The 19,173-nt window shown below is 41.7% G+C and overlaps 1 protein-coding gene across 2 annotated transcripts in view; it reads left to right on the top strand.

Moving 5' to 3' along the window:
* The first annotated feature begins 455 nt into the window (after positions 1-455).
* Positions 456-19,173, top strand: part of NCOA5 (nuclear receptor coactivator 5) — a 30,389-nt gene continuing 11,671 nt past the window's right edge. For both annotated transcript variants that reach the window (XM_068987148.1, XM_068987149.1), the window contains exons 1-2: positions 456-557; positions 11,753-11,819. In XM_068987148.1, coding sequence (XP_068843249.1) covers positions 11,782-11,819 — 38 coding nt within the window. In that variant the 5' untranslated portion in view covers positions 456-557; positions 11,753-11,781. The remainder of the gene's footprint in view (positions 558-11,752; positions 11,820-19,173) is intronic.

Below are 19,173 nucleotides of genomic sequence, written 5' to 3'. Positions count from 1 at the left end.
TAACCAAAACACTTTCTCTACCTCTCTGCTTTGTTCCTTGTGATCAAGAGGTTACATGAATATATGTATTAGTCTCCAGTACACACATCTATAGGTGTTGAGTTTTATACAGGGCGAAATCAAAGTATTCCAGGATTTAAATGATCTTTTTCCACAGTTACAGAGGAAAGAAGGCACTCTGAAAATCTGAAGAGAGGCGAAGCCCTTTAGGGTGGTGGCGACCAGGCCTGGGACCCATCCTCACACGGGGACGCCGTTGCTAGGCAACCCCTTACGTTCTCAACCGCTGGGCGAGCCACTTCCCCGCCCTCATCGCTAAGGAGATCGATGCTCCAGCTCAGTCCTGCCGCAAACACGCGCGCTCTTGCGACATTGCCGCGCCTGCCGCTGCGTGCGCGCCCTCTGCGCCTACTCCCCGCCCCGGCCGCCATTGCCTCGTGCCCGCGCCGGTCGGTTGGTGGCGCCTTTGTCCTACGGCGGGCAGGTGGGCTGAGGCGGAGGTGGCAGCGGCGGGCCTGAGGCGAAGAAGCGGCCAGCAGCCCGCCGTGCTGGTAGCGGTGAGTGCCGGGAAGCGGTGGCCGTCCGCCGAGGCGTGGGGCTGACGGTTGAGGGGGCCCAGGGCCGGATGGGAAGGCTGAGGCGGGAGGGCCCGCTCGACGCGCGGCCGCGACCGCGGCCCCCCTGCGGGTGCGCGCGGGGCTGCGCATGCCCGGTACGGGGCGCGGCCTTCTCTTGACTACCGTCGAGCGCAGGCCCGGTCAGTCCGGGCGGCAGGAGGTGGGCTCGGGGCCGACGGCGCCGCCCCGCCGCCTGCGGTCTGAGCACGACCCGCCGATAATAGCCCTTGTGGGGCTCCTCTGTAGGCTCGGGCCGCACATCCCACGTCTCCTCGAAACGTGAAGTCGCTCGCCTTCGGGTCCTCAGCTAATCGGTGGCGCAGTCGGGATTCGAACCCGGGCCGAGGCGGCCGGCCTCACCGGGCTGTCTGCGCGGCGTGCGGCGCTGGGTGGCGAACCGAACGCGCTGTCCCGCGTCGCCGTCGCCTCGCGGCCCCTTGACAGTATGAGGCGTCTCGTTGTTATGTGACATTCCCCCTACACACACCCGTTTTAATAGCGCGGATCCGGGCCCAGAAAACGGGGAAAGCGACCTAGCCCGCGGTTACCCTGGCAACTAGCGATCAAGCCAGCGTCCCAACCGGCTGGTTCTCGGTCTATGGAACCTGGGCACCTTCTACACCCCGACGGCTCGCCGGGAGGGCTTGTTTTTAGGACGGCGTTTCCCCAGTTTCAGTCTTTCGCGTTGCACTTTTACATTCATGTACCCATCTGAACAGCTACTTATTTACCAAATGTTACTTTTTCTTTAAACTGACTTTTTCCCCCCCTCTTTTTAAAATACATTTGTTTAAGGTGGAAGGGTAAATCACCGACCGTTTAATGGAAAGCCAATTCTTTAATGCTCATAAAGAAATAAATACTTACGTATTAAAATAAACAGTGCGTCCTGATTCCTCCTGAAATTATTCTGCGTTCCACGCTTTGGGAAACGCTGCCCTAGGAATGTGGGGTTAATTGTGGTCCTTCTGCCTTTTAGCGCTGTGCATAGAATTTCCCCCTGAGACTTAGCGGACTCCATGAAACGCCCTAGGGTCTTCGGGGGTAATAATTAACGTTAAAAGCTTTCTCGTTGTAAACCGTTCTCATCATTAACTTACGCGGGATAGTCTCAGAAACTGTGCTCAAGAGCACCCCGGTGTGTCTCCTTGGTTTTCTTGTGGCATTGTGGTGTGGTACCTACCAGATAGTTCGACAAAAATGTTTTGCAGACGCCGGTGGATCTGCTTATTGACAACTCTAGATTTCATGTTTTGAGTATGAGTCAGTCTGGGTGTGAAAACTGACTGGTCGCTGACTTTTCCAAAACAGTAAAGCCCAAACTTTGCTTTGTGAATATTGGAAATCACTTAGCAGTATGTCGACATCAGTTTCTTCCTCCATTCTGGTTTCTTTGCCTTTCCTTTAACTTGTCTATCACCCTCCAGATATGTTTTTGAAACCTCCGACAGTCTTAACATAAAACATAGAAACAGTGATTTTCCTTGTAGACTGTACTGGAGAAGGCCCAGAGGAAGGAATTTTTCTAGGTGCACGTTGTTGAATGGCCCAGGCCTCTGAACACCGCACATTGAAGGAGGTATTGACAAATTAACTTACTCCTTAGTTAACATTGTGTTGTATTTGTAGTCTGTTCATAAGCTCTGTTTTTGTGTATGAGAGAGCAGATTTACTTTAACTCACTGAGAGAGAACTCAGAAAAGTCAGCATAGGCCTTTCAAGGGCTTTTTCCTCAAAAGGCTGTGTAAAAAATCCTTATTCCTTGGGAGTACTTTGTGCAGGCACAATGTAGGATTTTTGAAAGGCTAAGGTAATTTTACATTTCAAAGCAGCAGTTCTGTGTGGAGAAGAAATGAGAATTTTACTCCAGTCAATTTCAGAACTTCAGTAAATGGAATGTCATCTACCAGTGTTCAAAAGCTAAGAATAAACATTTTTTGGAAAGGCTTTAGAAGTCTGATGAGAAAGAGCACCTGATGGTTTGAAACTTCGATTTAAGTATCCATTGCAAGCATTTGTTCTCCATCGCCTGCAGATGGCAGTGCCTTTGTACAGCTTATTGCTGTTGAGTAAATTATTGGATTTCAGTTGTGCTTTTAAGAATGGAAAACCTTAGGGTGGGATGACTTGAGAGACTAGCATTGAAACATGTATATTATCATATGTGAAGTAGATCGCCAGTCCAGGTTCAATGCATGAGACAGGGTGCTGAAGGCTGGTGCACTGGGATGACCCTGAGGGATGGGATGGGATGGGGAGGGAGGTGAGAGGGGGGTTCAGGATGGGGAACACATGTACACCCATGGCTGATTCATGTCAATGTATGGCATAAACCACTACAATATTTGTAATTAGCCTCCAATTAAAATAAATTAATTTATTTAAAAAAAGAATGGAAAACCTTTGGAGGAACTATATTTAACATTCTCTTGTGTTCCATTTACATTGTTTCTTTGTTTTTGACTCTCCACAGGAGAAATTAAACATCTCTTCCTACACTCACTGTTACTCTTGGTAGTAATGATAAAGTACAACAGGCAGTGCTTACGGTTCACAAAGCAGGTTTACAAATACAATTCATTTTCTCCCTCCTGTCCTCTTGTGAGATAGGTAGACCAGTCTTATATCTTTTTTGCATATGAGGAAACAGTGGATCAGAGAGGTCATATTCCTTGCCCAAATAACATATTAGTAGAACATATTGAAGATAAAGGATTTTGTGGCCCAGTAGATAAAAGATTTTGTGGTCAAGTAAAATTGGGAAATGTTAAGGAAAAAAGCAGTGTCCTTACTCCAGAACTTCTCAGAGGCTTTAACATATTAAACATATGCAGTGTGGGTGTTCAAGAGAGGAAGGTATCATGATGCCTTTCTCTTGCTCTCCTCCCATGGACAGCTTGTGGTTGTAGTGTTCCCCCAAACCGACTACTCTTTCTGCTACTCTAAATTTGCTCTCTGTACCTTGCTGTTAACTAATACTTACCATATGTCTTTAAGACAAACACTTTAAAAGCTCCATCAGCCTTTTTGTGCCTAAAAATTTGTCCTGTGAACAGCATAAACGTTTGCCTAGACTATTCAGTAACTTGAAGTAAACTACTGAGAAGTTAAAAGGGCAGTAAGCAACAGAAAATTACCCTCTGTAATTCTCATTAATGAGAGGCATTAAGGAAAGGATCAGTATTAGGGCACTGTCTGAGGCAGCAGCACATGAGGGAAATATGAACTCTACTGACAGCTAAATGTGTGATACCAGCATGCCTGCTGCTTTTTAAATGGTGGTTTTATTACCACCAAATATGAATATTTATAGGGATGGTCATTTTCATTCTTTATCTTATCACTAAAAAATGAAAGATAATAGGTCAGCTGGACTAATTGCATTAATGTTAAGAAAATAATTCCACTCAAAGAATCAGAACTTTTCCAAACCATAAGACTCTTTTTCCTTTTATTTCATGTTCAAAACATTATTGTTGACCTATGCAAAGACCAACAACTTTAGGGAAAGACCAGGAGAACTTAAATTGCATCAATGAACAGTTATAAAGCAGAATGGCTTACAACTTTAGCTCTAAAAAATATTTTGAGTGGTCTTCTTGTTTGGATCTGGAATGATAGCATTACTGAAAGGTTGATTCTGCAGCTAGTGAACAAGCTGTGAAGAACTTTGAATTACAAATCATTGGGCTTTTAGGTTGCATACTTAATTATGCAGTTGGAGACTGAGATAGAGATGATACAAGAAGTTTGTTTTTAATCTCTCTTCAGAAATGATTTTTGATATCCAAAAGAAAAAATAGGAAAAAGATGATTTTCATTCAATTTTAAAACTTAGAGTTATAAATATATAGTTGAACTTTTTTTCAGCCTTTGGAAAGATTACATTAGGACAGCATCAGAGTCACTAGAAACAGCTCTTTGGAAATACATGTTCTTGGGTGCAGCTTCCCACCCCTACTCCCAGTTGACCAATCTGCAGATTTTAGCCATTGTTGTGACATGTTCTTTGTAGCAGTGTATAAACTATTCCCCCTTGAACACAGGAGTTTAGAGAGATTTTTAAATGGAGGACTTAAGTATACGTTCTGTATAAACTACAGAAATAGATAATAGAATAGCACTGCTGCTGCTGCTGCTAAGTCGCTTCGGTCGTGTCCGACTCTGTGCGACCCCAAAGACGGCAGCCCACCAGGCTCCCCTGTCCCTGGGATTCTCCAGGCAAGAACACTGGAGTGGGTTGCCATTTCCTTCTCCAGTGCATGAAAGTGAAATGTGAAAGTGAAGTCACTCAGTTGTGTCCGACTCTTCGTGATCCCATGGACTGCAGCCTACCAGGCTCCTATGTCCATGGGATTTTCCAGGCAAGAGTACTGGAGTGGAGTGCCATTGCCTTCACTGTAGTTCCCAAATACCTGCCAAGAAACTTGCTTAAGTGTGGATTGGATTCCTAGGCTCTATCCTCAGATACTGAAAGTTTGAGAAGGGATCTGGAAATCCCATTTTTAAACATCTTCTCAGGTGGCACTTACGTATCTTCATTAAAGAAATGTGATGTTGAGAATGAAAAGAAAAAATATATATGGGCGGGGAGAGGATGGGTAGTTGTTTAATGGGTAGAAGAGAGTTAATTTTGCAAGATGAAAAAGTTTTGGAAACCTATTGCCCAGCTGTTTATATTTGTGAATATACATAACACTACTGAACTGTACACTTACAGATGATAAATGTAAGATTTTAGAAAAAATAAGGTTTGTTGTCTATTTGTTCCTGATCAGTGGATGGTTGGCTAATTAAATGATTCCTCTGGCCATCAGTTCATTTTATATCCCTTTATTGAAGGGATCATAACTTTTAGATATTTTTCTCCCCTCTAGTCCCTTCAATGTCAAACCAGTGATCTTCGAGGAACATTATTTTAATGGGCAATATTTTGAATATCATAGATTTAAATAATCCCCTATTATTTTGAATAATAAACATACAGTAAACCTTTCTGAATTTGACTTCACTGAAACTCTGTTTATGGTAGTTCAGTTCGTAACCTCCTAACATGCCCTCCTGCCAGCAATTTCTTCTTTTTCCATAGCAGACTTTTTTTTTAGTCTGCTCTGGCTTGCATCTGTAATTCGTCTCTTTTCCTGCTCCTATCCTCCCATTTCCTACATTAGACTTCCGACAGTATTTCTTACTGTGCCCTTCAGACCGTTCCTTTCCCTTTGTATGTGCTGCAGTGACTTCTCTGTTTTCTGGTAAATTCATTCTTCAAGACTCAGTTTAAATGTTATTTTTAGGCCTTCCAACCTTTTCCACCCATCCCTCGTCCCCTGTTCCTCCCAGTGTTCTCTCTGCCCTGCCACACACATACGCATAGGTAGGCCTTCTTTATCTCTGCCGTAATCCCATTTTAAATTATGTTGTGATTATCTGTATACATATGCCTCGCTTCTTTATTAAACAGTGAACTCCCTTAAGGCAGAGACTTAAGCCTTGTTATTTCCATATGTCTTAAGACCTAGTACAGAGTGTGATGCGTGGTTATGTATAGAAGCATTTGATGTCCTGATTATAAACCGTAATTTTTAAGTTCATTAATTTAGTTTTCTAAGGATCTCTGGGCTTCCCTGGTGGTTCAGAAGGTCAAGAATCTACCTGCAGTGCGGGAGACCTGGGTTCAATCCCTGGGTTGGGAAGATCCTCTGGAGGAGGGCATGGCAACCCACTCTGGTATTTCTTGCCTGGAGAATCCCCATGGACTGAGGAGCCTGGCAGGCTACAGTCCATGGGGTCGCAAAGAGTTGGACACGACTGAGAGACTAAGCGCAGCACAAGGATCTCTACTTGTACAGTTCAGTTGAAATTTTACCTTTTTTAAATGAACCTATATTTTGAATTTTTTGTTTTTCCAGCTTTTGTAGTAGTTTAGATTAGCTCAACCTTTGTTGGTCCAAATTAGGGAGCTTTTTCTCTTAGTTGATATTCTCCTTGAATCAGTATAACAAATAAGGTAGAATATCCATTTTATCAGGTTTAGAGAAATCAAGTGACTTGAATAAATCCCTTCCCCCACATCCCAGAAAAGAAGGGCTAGAACTCAGATTTGCTGATTCCAACCAAGGTTCTTTCCTCAAAAGAAGTAAAAAGGGCCAGAAATTAAATATTGATAGAGAATTTTTGTCTGAGGTGTTACAGTGAATAGAATGTCAGTAGTAAAAGCCAGAAACGTTGTTTGAGGTGATAGAGATCAAAGTTGTAATTGAATAAGCGGGTCCTACCCTGTTGAGTGTCTGGGGCACTTAAACACTGGTGTGCCCAGCATAGACTGCCTTTTCCAGATTCCATCAGCATCTGATCAGGGAGCCCTCACCAGTGTTCATAATGGAAGTCAGGTCTTTCTACTCCCTGTTGGAGGCAGCGTAACATGTTTAAGCATGTTAGTGTCGGGCACACCTGGTTTTGAGTTCTAGCTCTGCCTTTTCATCATCTTGTGACCTCAGATAAGTCACCTAATTTCTCTAAACTTCAAATTTCCTCATTCTCAAAATAGAGATCATAATACAACTCCAAGGGTTGTAGAAAGGCTTGCTGGAGATACTGCACGTAACATTCTCAGTACAGGCTCTGGGACAGAGCAGGTATTTTGTAAATATAAGTTATATTGTTTCCACCATTCCTGTTCCTTGGAATAACAGCCTAATACCATTAAGGATACAATAATTATTTCAATTAGAAATTGAAGGGGATAACTAAATATGAGGGGTTGTGTAGTTTTCAGAGTGAGCTTAAAGCATTGATTTAGAAGCAGCAAGCCAAGCATTCTCTTATCCCTAACTCTTTACAGTATAACTCATAATATCCCTAATGGTACAATATATCGTCAAAGTCGTCTGCATAAATACGGTGTAAGTGAGAAGTCCTGTCCTTTCCCTTCCCAGTTTTGGGAGTTACTGTCTCATAGTCACTGTCTTGTCAGTATGGTTTCTCAAGTAGCATTATCTTCGTCATCATGTATTTCCCATTTAATAATTCCTGATTGTTGCTTGCTTTTCAGTTAGACCTGTTGGCAAGCTTTATTTCGCTTGTAATCATTTCTTGAGATTGTAGGGAATTCCCTGGCAGTCCAGTGGTTAGGACTGATATCAGCAGCCAGTGGTGGTCCTGTCAAATGTTACCGTTCATACTGCACTTGTTTAGAATAGTCCTGTTTTCCATTGTGACGGTCTTTGAAGTATAAAAATTGGCTTTAAGGTGAAAAGAGTTGTTTTGTGGTGGTACAATTAAAAAATAGAGCAAACCAGTTCCTGATACTATGCATGAAACATGCATTTTTATTGATAGCGTATCTGAGTACCATTGTGTGAACTCTGTCTGGCATATTAGTCTAAAATAAAATTGTAGATTAGGCATTGTGCCTTCCTTTGGGAGTTCTTTACCCCCACTCTTTTGTGATTTAAAACAGCTCTGCTGCTTCCTGTATAACATTTTCCAGATTATTTTCCTTTTTTTTTTCCCCTTTTATGTGAATCCCTTCAGTTGGTGCTATTTTTCTTGTCTAAAAATTCTTACCAGAGAAGTGCTTTTAACTATTTTTACCCCTTAGAAGTTATAGCTATTCAGGTGAAGGCTAAGCACTTTGTGGTAACGGTGACTTGAATGGTATTCACATTGCTAATAAATTGACAAAGTGTAGAACTACCAACCAGGCTGAGGTGGCAGAGACACTGAGACTGAGCTGCCCCAGAAAAAATAAAGCAGGAAGAAAAAGAAGCACAGTTTCTTCCCTTTTTTAGGCAGAAGAGGCATTCCACCTCTCCTTGGAGATTCTTTTAAGTTACCACTGTCCTCCTGTTGATTAAATACCCTCCAATTTTGATTCCCCTCTAATGTCCAGAAAGATTCCCAAATTGTCTTTCTGTTTTCCCTTTACATTGATATCATTTCTATTTCTTTGGTGTAAATTTTGTATCTCAGTAGTGAAAGTGAAGTCGCTCAGTCATGTCTGACTTTTTGTGACCCCATGGACTATAGCCTACCAGGCTCCTCTGTCCATGGGATTTTCCAGGCAATAGTACTGGAGTGGATTGCCATTTCCTTCTCCAGGGGATCTTCCCGACCCAGGGATCGAACCTAGGTCTCCAGCATTGTAGACAGATGCTTTACCATCTGAGCCACCAGGGATCTATCTCAGTAGGGATAGAAAGAAAATAATCTGATTCAATTAATTAATACAAAAACCCCCTTTACTACTCCCAGTGTTTGCATTTTCAAATGGAAACTTGTTCAGATGAACCTCCAGGTTTTCAAATTGTGTGACAGAAAATTGGGATGGGGCAAGGCTTTGGTTTGTTGGTTTGTTTTTCCTGCTGCTTTAAATCTTTGTTGTACCATGATCAGCTCTCTGAAGTTATTTGTACTTTTGGTAGCTTCTCTGTTCTTTCTGTATTTCCGAATTCTTAGGTTTTCCAAAAGTTCTGTGTGCACGTATGTTAGACTTGTTTGTGTATGTGAATTGGCGGTGATGACAGTTTTTCATAACTCTTAATGAAAACGCCTCCACCTCTAGCCTAACCTGAGCAGTCCTCTTACATGGCAGTGTGACTAGCAAAATGTTTCAAATTTCATTTTGTCCATATCTTACTCAAGGTGGAGATTTAAGGATCTCTTTAATAGGAATGAATAAACAAACAGTTGCTATACCATACCAAAGTTTGCTAACCCCTAAAAGTAAGAAAATGGTCTAAGAGTTCTCTTTTCTGCAAAAGAAACTTAAGCCACACCATCCAAAACCAATTACTTTGGACTCCTCCATGAAAATGGATACTAGGAGGCAAATTACAGTCAGAATGGTTTAAAGATATAATCTTGAATTTTTTAAATAATCTTTCAAGTGATCGCAAAGAATTTCACGAACTTCAAAGGAAAATATTTCCCTCCTTCATTCTGACTGCAACCAGTTTTGCCCCAAAGTTATATGGTACCATGAGGATTTTGGTCTCCCCAGTCCTATATTTAGCAGCCCTCACAGAATTGGATATAATTATACAATGCAGCAGTCCCTTTCATATGAGGGCAAAATTATATAGTATTTATAGACACCAGTTACAGTAGTACCTTGTGTTCCATATTCTCACCTAAATGTTTGCTGAGTCAAGTCAGTGTTTAGATGAGTTTTATTTACATGGCTATTTAATAATACATGGAATCCTGCTGGGAAATATGGTCCTTATTTAAAAGAAATGTGCACGCCACTAACACCACTCCCCATGTATTCCAGAGATACTTTGAAAACTGCTTAAATTATCAAAGATTTTACGTTTCTCTCTGAATCATAGTCACCCTGTATTAGAAAGCAGTACAAAGTAAGTGGGCGGACTAGGTCAGTAGGCCCTTCTAAGCCTGAACCTGATACTCTTCACAATTACATATAGAAGAAACTAGGTACTCCCTGTATGATCTGTCATTATATAACGTGTTACTATTTCAGGACTTGAGACTTCCCTGGTGGTCCAGTGGCTAAGATTCTGCACTCCCAGTGCAGGGGGCCTAGGTTCGATCCCAGTCAGGAAACTAGATCCTGCGTGCTGCAACTAGACCCCAGTGCAGCCAATAAATAAATATTAAAAAAAAAAAATGTCAGGCCTTAGTGAACTTTAAGGGTTGTAACTTGTAACATGCAATACCAAACCCATGGTCAGGTATTACTGGCCAATTTCTGTGTAGAACATATTTCCTGATTCTTTATAAAGGTAGAGGGATTGGATCTGCTCAGTTAGAAACTTAAGGAGCAGTTTACATAGAATATACCTCTCTGACTGTTTAGATATGTTACCTTCAGTTTGGTCAAAAGCCATTCTCCTAAAGATAAGGGGCTTCTGACTTAAAATGGAACGGAAGATCATTCTCACTTGAACAGGAACTCAATAGTTGACAACATAGCAGGGGAAAGACATACAAGACCTCTTTAAGGTTTATCATTACTGTGGTCTTTCATGTGATACAACTCTGGTTAGAATTTTTCACACACATAATTACTATTTTCAAAGCTATTTATAATCACTGTTTTAAATCCTAATTATATGATTGTTTAATACCATTTAATGTCATTATTAGATACACTGTTAATTGCTTAATATGGAACAAGGGAAATAAAATTACACTGCCGCAGAAAGCAGTTTTATTTCTCCATATACTAAAGTATGAAATTTTTAATGTGCTTATTTTTTCAGGCATATAAAATTTATCGGGTGTTATCTTTGAGCATAGATTGGTACATTTCTTTAGATATTTCTTACTTACATATGGTGTTATTATTACTTGCTTCAGCTTTTGCAAAGTAGGTTTGTTTTGTTTTTAACCGAGAGGCTTTAACTGCACAGATTGGCTTCTGTGAGTTTATGTTTCCACTGTTCTTTATCTAGTTGTATATGCCAGGCTTCTGTAGTGAAAACTTACGATGAGTGTTTTATTACTTAACCTTACTATACCAAATGACAGTTCTTATTCTTAGGTACTTATGAGGGTTATAAATATAACCTTATGAGGGTTATAAATATTAACATGTCATATGCTTTGTTTTGAAAAAATTAATTTCTTTCCTACATCTCATTCTGGAAGATTCTAACCAATAGAATGCCACAAGGCAAACTAAAAGGAGCCCCTGCTTCATGGAATATTAGATGTTTTAAAACTGGATTCCAGCCATTACTTCCTTGTAATATAAAATGGAACTACTTGCCCTTGCTCTCTCTCTCTTTTTAAAATTTTCTTTCTTTCTTTCTCCTGCCCTCAAAAAAGAATCACACATCTGGCTCTCCAAGAGTTTAGAAGACACTTTTCCCCTTTTGGAGGGGGCAGTTTTTAGGTTTAGGCTTGGCAGTGTTAAAGCCTTGACATGATCAGTTTTACACAAATTATGTGTTAGCTAGAAAACTGAGGGACCTTCTCTACCAAGCCATGACAACGTACTGCTGTAACTTAATAAAACTTGCCCAAGTGACTATGCGTCTGCTGAATGGATTTTCTTACACCATCTGGTTGTCATTGTAGTTTTTTTGTTGTTGCTTTCATTTGAAATGTGCTGATGATCTTGTTTTTATTCCGTAGCATTGAACAGATGGGTTGATTATTCTTTTCAGATATTAATAAGGCAGCGGAAAGAAGAAATATGAATACGGCTCCATCAAGACCCAGCCCCACACGAAGGTAAAGTACCCTGAAGCAGTGAGTTACCTTGGGAGAGTTGGGCTCTGGGGAGTTAAGCCCAACTTCGTACATCAAGGGTCTTTTCTTCCCCCCAAAGAAATCAGAAACGCACAAGCAAACAATAAGAACGTGAACCTGTGTGAAGGGCCTTGCTGCTTTTTTAGAACATACATCAGGAGATGCAGAGGAAGCTTTGTTTTCCGTGGCAAACCCAGCAAGTTCAGCTTGCACCGTGAGTTGCAGGCGATTGGAAGAGGATAAACCTCTGTGTGTCCCCCGCTCACGTGTCAGTGGGAGCCTCCACAGCAGGAGTGCCCGAGGGTCGTTGGTGTGTGCTACGCTGCCCTGCAGCAGGCTCGACTCTTCATTCCACATGGCTGCCGGTCCAGATGCTCACCCAGGGTTACAGAAAGTGCTGCTTGAGAGATTGCTCCTGTGCCTGTGCTGCAGATCCCCTGTGCGCTCGCATGCTTGGGTTACTTATTGAGGGGAAATAAAAAGGGCAAAAACACCCTACCTCTAGAAGTCTCCCTTTTTCTTAGTTTTCCTGGAAATAAAAAGCATCTCCCCAAATAGTCTTCCACTATTTACAAGAGATAGTCCTGATGTGTACCCTCAAGATATGCATTAAATTCGTCCCAAAGAAGAGCCTCATTAATGTTGCCATTACACCAAAGATGAGTATATTGTATTCAAACTGTCTGACCTCATAAATAGCACACAAGTGGATGCAGTGTGTGCAGATTTGTGTGGAATGCAGACATACATATCTCATATCTGGTGTCTCCTCATGGCCCAAGTGGATACTCAGTATGGATTTTGCCTTTGCCCCTAAGTAAAATGCCAGTTTTCCACAGTAAAGTGTGTACCTAAACTATATACCACAGGAAACTACATTTCATATGATGACTGAACATGCTGAGTACAACAAATCCTAGTCTGTACTGGTAGCTCCACAGGTCACTTGGGGGTGTACCCAACTAACTGGGCACTTACACATAACATATAGCTGTCCTGCTTTGAAACAAAAACACCTATAGTTTGTTACCTACTTATAGGAAGGATTGGATGCTCTGTGTTTGTATATGCGCCCACTTGGACCTGATGGTATTTTCTAAGCTACCAGGATTAAATTACACGGGTATGTTCTGCAGAGTTCAAGCCGACCTTAGGGACAAAGTAATGCTGCTGATTGCAGTTAAATTCTTTGAACACTCTGCCTGGAAGTTGAATCTAACACCACAATTATAGCTGCACCACAGCTGTTAGCTGGATGCCCTGGTCATCCATTGGTTTCACTGCAGAAGTGAGCATATACATTGGTATTCTGTTTGTTTTCTCTGACACCATAAGGAATGCCTGCAGCTTGCAGGTAAATAGTATATTGATTGATTTTGTGTGTATGTGTGAGTGCCCTAAAGAACATAAATGAATGCTCTGGCACTTCAGATCCATATAAGTCTGTTGCCATTGTGCTGCATCTAACCACGCTGCAGATGCTGGGCAGTCCCTTCAGTGTTGCTCCTCGTTGCCCCAGTAAACATGGAATACAAGTGACTGAGAGTTCGCATCTAATGGTCAGACATATGGGGCTCCACGGGAAGCTGGGGTTGCTAAATGACCTGAAAGGAGATGCGGTGTATATCCAGTTTCCAAGGAGCTCAAATGTGTATGTTTCTGAAGTAGGTAGCTTATAGGAGTGTAGAATTGGTCACTATAAAGACACTCCCCTGGTAAAATCCTCCTGCTCTCTGTATCCTCATGATGTCTGTGACGTCTGGGTAATGTTTCTGCAGGCAAAAAGGAGATGGGACTGCACATCACAGAATAAAAAGTGGTTCTCATTTGTGCTATGCTAAGAATTTTTTATGTCATTCCACTAAAAATATACCTAACCAGATGATTTTAACATTTCCCATTATTGTAGCTATTCACTAAGCATTGGCAATGTTGGGGAAATAGCTTACTCCCCTACTTGAAATCCGATATTGCCATTGCCAGAGCATTAAATTTAAAAGATTAATTTCATCCCAGCCTAAAATGCAACTCTATAATTTCATCTATAATGGAAGAATGCTTTTTTCTTTCTTTCTTATATCCCCCCCCAAAGATACAACATACAAACAACATTGGAGGGGGCCTTTTAAAATGTTCTCCTTACCAGATTTATAAACATATGTCACTTATATTTTCATTTTAATATATCATCTTCCTCAAAAATAAATTCTAAGATAAGGTCATTTGGGATGTGGATTGGGCTGTGACTCCCCGCTTTATTTATAATCAGTAGGAGGGACAGCTAGGCTAATTAAAGGTCCATTAAAAATCAGTCTTCTTGGTGATCGTCCCTAACTGGGTTCCTCAAAGTGTTGTTTAGCATGATTAAGTTTCATATAGTCATACTCAGTAAGGTTTAGGGAAGAGGAATATTCACATTTAGTAAAAAAAAAAAAAATATTCTGAGCCCCATCTAAAAGTCTAAGCAGAGTCTCAGTTTTGTTCCATTTAAAAATAAAAATTGTCAAACCCTAAAGTCAGATAAATTGAATGTTGTATTCAAAATAGAACACTAACGTTTTTATCATTGTGTTTATCATATATTCTCTCTTAAGATACTAGTCTGGAAGGGGCTAATCATTTCTCTGAGGGTGAACACTGGCCAGCGCGCACTCTCTTCAGGTGCGTGCTTCCAGTCAAAACTCCAGTGTACCAGTATGTTGACAGCAATCCAGCTGCCTTCATTTAGCAACCCTAAACATTTTATGTGCCCCCAGCCGTGGAGGAATGCATTGTTCACAGGAAGGAAAAAAAAAGTACCTATAGCAAGCATTTCCCTTAAGTTGTAACTCTGTGTCTTCAATGTTGCTACTTCTTAAGAAAATTGTTTCTAAGCATGCTGGCAAGACCTTTGTAACACCTTATTTTGCTGGACTTTAACCTTGAGTGTCAAAACACCTCAGTATCTTTGGGGATTTTCACAGGATTATCACCTCTTCAAATGTCTCTGTAAGCCACAGTTCTGCTGGTGTTGCTCACCGTTCAGTAATAAGCCTCCATAATGACTCCAGCTGTTGGAATGTGGTTCTGATGGTACTAGCCCAGCCAAGGCCAGAATTCTGCATCAGGGATTCCTGCTCTGGATCACATTTCACCCTGAATTCTCGTCATTTAACCCTTGGACAGCTTCATTGAACTCCACTGTGCACATTGAGAGCACTGCACAGTTACCATGCAGGTTGTCTCGCATTGGTGCTCGGCATCAGTCTTAACCATCCTCGGAGACTGGACCATGATTCTAGTCGTGCCTCAGTTCTCAGTTTCCATCTTCAGCTCAACACTTGAGCAGTCCAGGTTTTGGAACATATCCTTCTGCAGACATGGCCTCTGAGTGATACTCTACTTCCTAAACCTTCCTGCATGACCTGAGGAAAAGCAAATAGAGTTACTTGTCTATGTCGAGACCTCTGCAGAGAATTTCTCTATGTATTCGTGAAGAATGTTAGGCCTGGTGCCTCGGTGAAAGTCGTCAAGGATTGGTTCATCAGAAATAACCTGGCCATTGTCAGCTATATTTCAGTTATTAAAAAGAGAAAAGAAAAAGCCTAACTGCAGACAAGTTTCTTACGTGGCCTGAGGTGATTTCTGTGTATCCACAGTGTTAATTCCTTTAATCACTGCTTGCTTCTTGGGTGTGAGACTGCCCTAGCTCTAGGTGGGCTTCACAATTAAAGACTCCAGGCTGTGATTACGTGCGCACTAACACTTAAAGAAGATCCGTCAGTTCTCAACAAGTGCCACCTCTCTACCAACAGAAGAGTCGCATTTGTGTTTGAGAAAATTATCAGTGCGCTTCCAGGAGAAGCAGGGGCACTTACAGAGTTTGAATCTGTAAGGTGCGGTTGCTTGCTGCCCCTCGTTATCCTTCCTGCACCCAGTGGTGAAACTCTGTACAAGCCTGTTGTCTCTGTTGCTGACGGTAGCATGGAGCTCCTGGTGGGAGGTCAGCATCACACAGCAGCCAGCCATTTAGAGAATGGTATTTGTGGGCAGTATCTGTGACAGAACAGAAATACAAAGAGCTGATGGGTTTTTTTTTTCAGGAGAAAAAAGGCTGGCTTTAGAAGGAAGATATTCCAGTGAACAGAAAGAAAAAAGGAGATGCTGACAAGAAAAGGACGGAGGCCTTCCTCCCTGACCTCCTGAATAGCCAAGGCCAAAGAGCACCATCCTGGGCTTGAGGCACCATCCTGGGCTTGAGGCTGTCTCTAAGAGAAGCTCGGAGTCCATCAGTTGTCCAAGAGCTCTCAAATGCCTAGTGCTCCTCAGGAAGAGAAGCACTTCTGCCAGGAGCACATCACTTGCCGTCTGAGCCATGGTCTTTTCCTTCATCCATCCCTCCTTACCTCTCAGATGTTTGCAAATAGTGTTTGACTATCATTTCTCTCAAGGCAAAAGAGCATTTGGCTTTGCCCCCTCCTGCTGAATAAATGAGGAATTTGCAACAGAATTTTTGTGATGTTTATCAACTGCTTTCAGTTTGTGGACTCTGGTTCTGAAGTTTTAACTGTCGTTCAGTTTCTTTTTAGCTTCTGGTGACCTAGTACTTGAGGGTACAGTGCATTGGTCTCCAGTTAAACAACTTTGGTACCATGGGATGATATAGTGAACTTCATTCTCCAGAAACTTGCCTCTAACCCACTTGTTGTTTGAGGCCAAGCATCTTGTTCAGCAGGCTTCATCCATGCGGCACTCTGAATCCTGCACATTGTACCATCTTTTTGTTATCTGGTTCTTATTTTGAGAAAGATGTTGGGGCCAACACCAGGATCCATTTTGTTCTGGGGAGGTCTTGTTTGGCACCTAAAGGGTTATTTTGTTTTTGTCTCCAGAAGAAAAGCAGTCTGCCATACTGCTTGTCTTTTGGAGAAAGGAAAGCTTTCCTTTTTCATTTTAGAGCCTTGCTAGCCTCTCTGTCCCTGCTTCTGCTACTCCTTTGGTTCTTCTTTCCCTTGTGAATATCATCTCTTCTACATTTTTACCCCAAAGGTAATTAAGGGGGAATTTACAGTTTTGTTGCACACAGACTTTAGATTGACTGCTTACCTTCTCAAACTGGAAACATGAACCTAGACTTTGGGAATCTAGGGTATTGTGGTCAACCTCCAGGAATAAACTCTCGCCAGGTGAGTAAGGTATTTCAGTGGGTTCAAAAGAATGAGAACCAGATGTGGCATTTGTAATCATCCTAAGACTGTGAAAATTGCTGTGATATGGTGGTACTAGCCCTGTCCCACCCGCCACCCCGTTTTCTCCAGGCTTTGTGTGTGGTCTGTGGTCTGTCAGGTTCATGATCTCTTTCATCCTTGATTGCCAAAGAGCACTTGAAATATGATTCCACCTCTAATGACTTTTTTCTGACTGCTCCGCAAGGCAGGTTTATCTGCCGATCATTAATCCAGAAATACTTTACAGTTGTCCCTTCCCATTGGATCCTAGGTGTTTGCCCACAATATACACTATATCAGATGTTACATATGTTAGAGGGATTTTATGACATAATAAAAGTTGAAGTGAGAATCTCAGTTACTCTGCACTTTATTCTAGTAGGAAAAATCTTTAGCCATCCTTGTTTAAATTCTCTGATCTCCCGTATGTTTGCTCCCACCAATCAAGAGTACTTATGAGCCTTAAAACATATGACAAGGACTTTTCATAGAAACAGAGTTGGCATTTAAATTGTTTTTGCTGTGACCATGTGGATGAAGTGAAAATGAAGTTTTCTTCCAAGCTGAGGGCATCATAATAAATGTCTATATGTGTAATCATGGTAGGTGACAAAAATATGAGGAAGACATGATGCTACTCTTGAGAGGTTTACAGTTTAGTTGAATAATTAATTTTGTTAAACATTTACTGAATTCTGTGCTGTGTCCTGTGGATACAAAGCATTCAAGTGAGCTTACTGTTTGGTAGGGAAGCCATTGCAAACAAATAACTACAGAACAGTGTGATAAGTGCAGCAATAGAAATATGTATGCAGAGCAAGATTTGTTTAACAGGTTCATGGAGCATCTGCTCTATGCCAGACAATATAAGCCTATGCAGTGGCTTTATCATGAAGTCAAACTGACAGTCCTTGTCTTCATGGACTTGCAGTCTAGTAGGGCAGACAGGCGTTAAGTTAATTGATATGTGACATCAAATTGTGATAAATAACATGAGTGAAAACAGTGCTATGAGAGAAGGTGGCCAGAATTTAGGGACCAAAAATAAAGTTTTAAACTAACAGAATCATGGAGTAAGGGATGCTTAGGCCTGAGACCTGGGAAATGACTGTGGAGTAGTTCCTGCCGCACAACAGGAGGCACTGGGAAACCCTTGGCTAGTTACAGCTGAAAAGTCAGCATGGTAAGAGACGCAGACTAGGGAGGGGCGGAATAAGCTTGGAGAAGACGAGCTGAGGCAGGGCAGAATCTTATTAGCCTCAGTGGAGATTTTGGACTGAATTCTAAATACTATGGAAAACCAGTGAAGGGTTTTACGTATTTAAAAGATGGTTCTAGAGTAATCTAGAAGAAGATTAAGAAATAGGCAAGAGCAGAAATGGGGAGACTACTTTAGAAGGCTCTGCTGTGGTTTTGGGGAAAGGTGGCTTGGGGTTGGCCTTCAGTGGTACCAGTGGAGATAAAGAAACATGGACAGAATGGATATCAATTTCAGAGAAAGTGAACACATTTTGGAAATGTCATTGGAAGAGTGGATAGGGCTTTAAAGAAAGGATGACATCCAGTTTCCTGGCTTGAGCAACTGAGTAAGTAGATGTGCCATTTATTGAGATGGAAATGACTGGAGGAGGGGCCTATTTGCTGGAAAAGATCAAGAGTTCAGGGCAGGCTTTACGGAGGAGGTGATCCTTAAAGCAGTTCTTACAAGGAGACATTGTAAAAAGGTAAATCTGATCTAGGTGAGTAATAGTAAGTGCTCTAAGAGTTTAGCAGGAGAGATCAGCAGTTACTCAAGAGATTAGAGAATATTTTTTGGAAGACATGGGACATGAACTTGCCTTTGAGCATTGGGTGATACTTGAGTTAGTGCAGGAAAATCATTCCACGTTGAAAAGCCATATGAACAGAAATACTGAAATAAGTCATGTGAGTTAAATCATAAATCCAGCTTTAGAACTAAGGAAGTTGGATTAGGAAATGAGGGAGAAATAATAAATGGAAAGGGGCTAAATTTGTTCGGGAAGAGTGCCCAGAAGCATGATAGCCAAGCTGCAGTTGGTAACAGGTGGAAATCGATGGTTTATCTGGTATTTGCTGAAAGAATTGAAATCTGGAAGATTGGATTTTGG

This window comes from Capricornis sumatraensis, chromosome 15 (assembly GCF_032405125.1).
Source record: "Capricornis sumatraensis isolate serow.1 chromosome 15, serow.2, whole genome shotgun sequence".
Taxonomy (NCBI): domain Eukaryota; kingdom Metazoa; phylum Chordata; class Mammalia; order Artiodactyla; family Bovidae; genus Capricornis; species Capricornis sumatraensis.
Note: the sequence above shows the minus strand (reverse complement) of the source record. Positions and strands in the feature narration are given on the sequence as shown.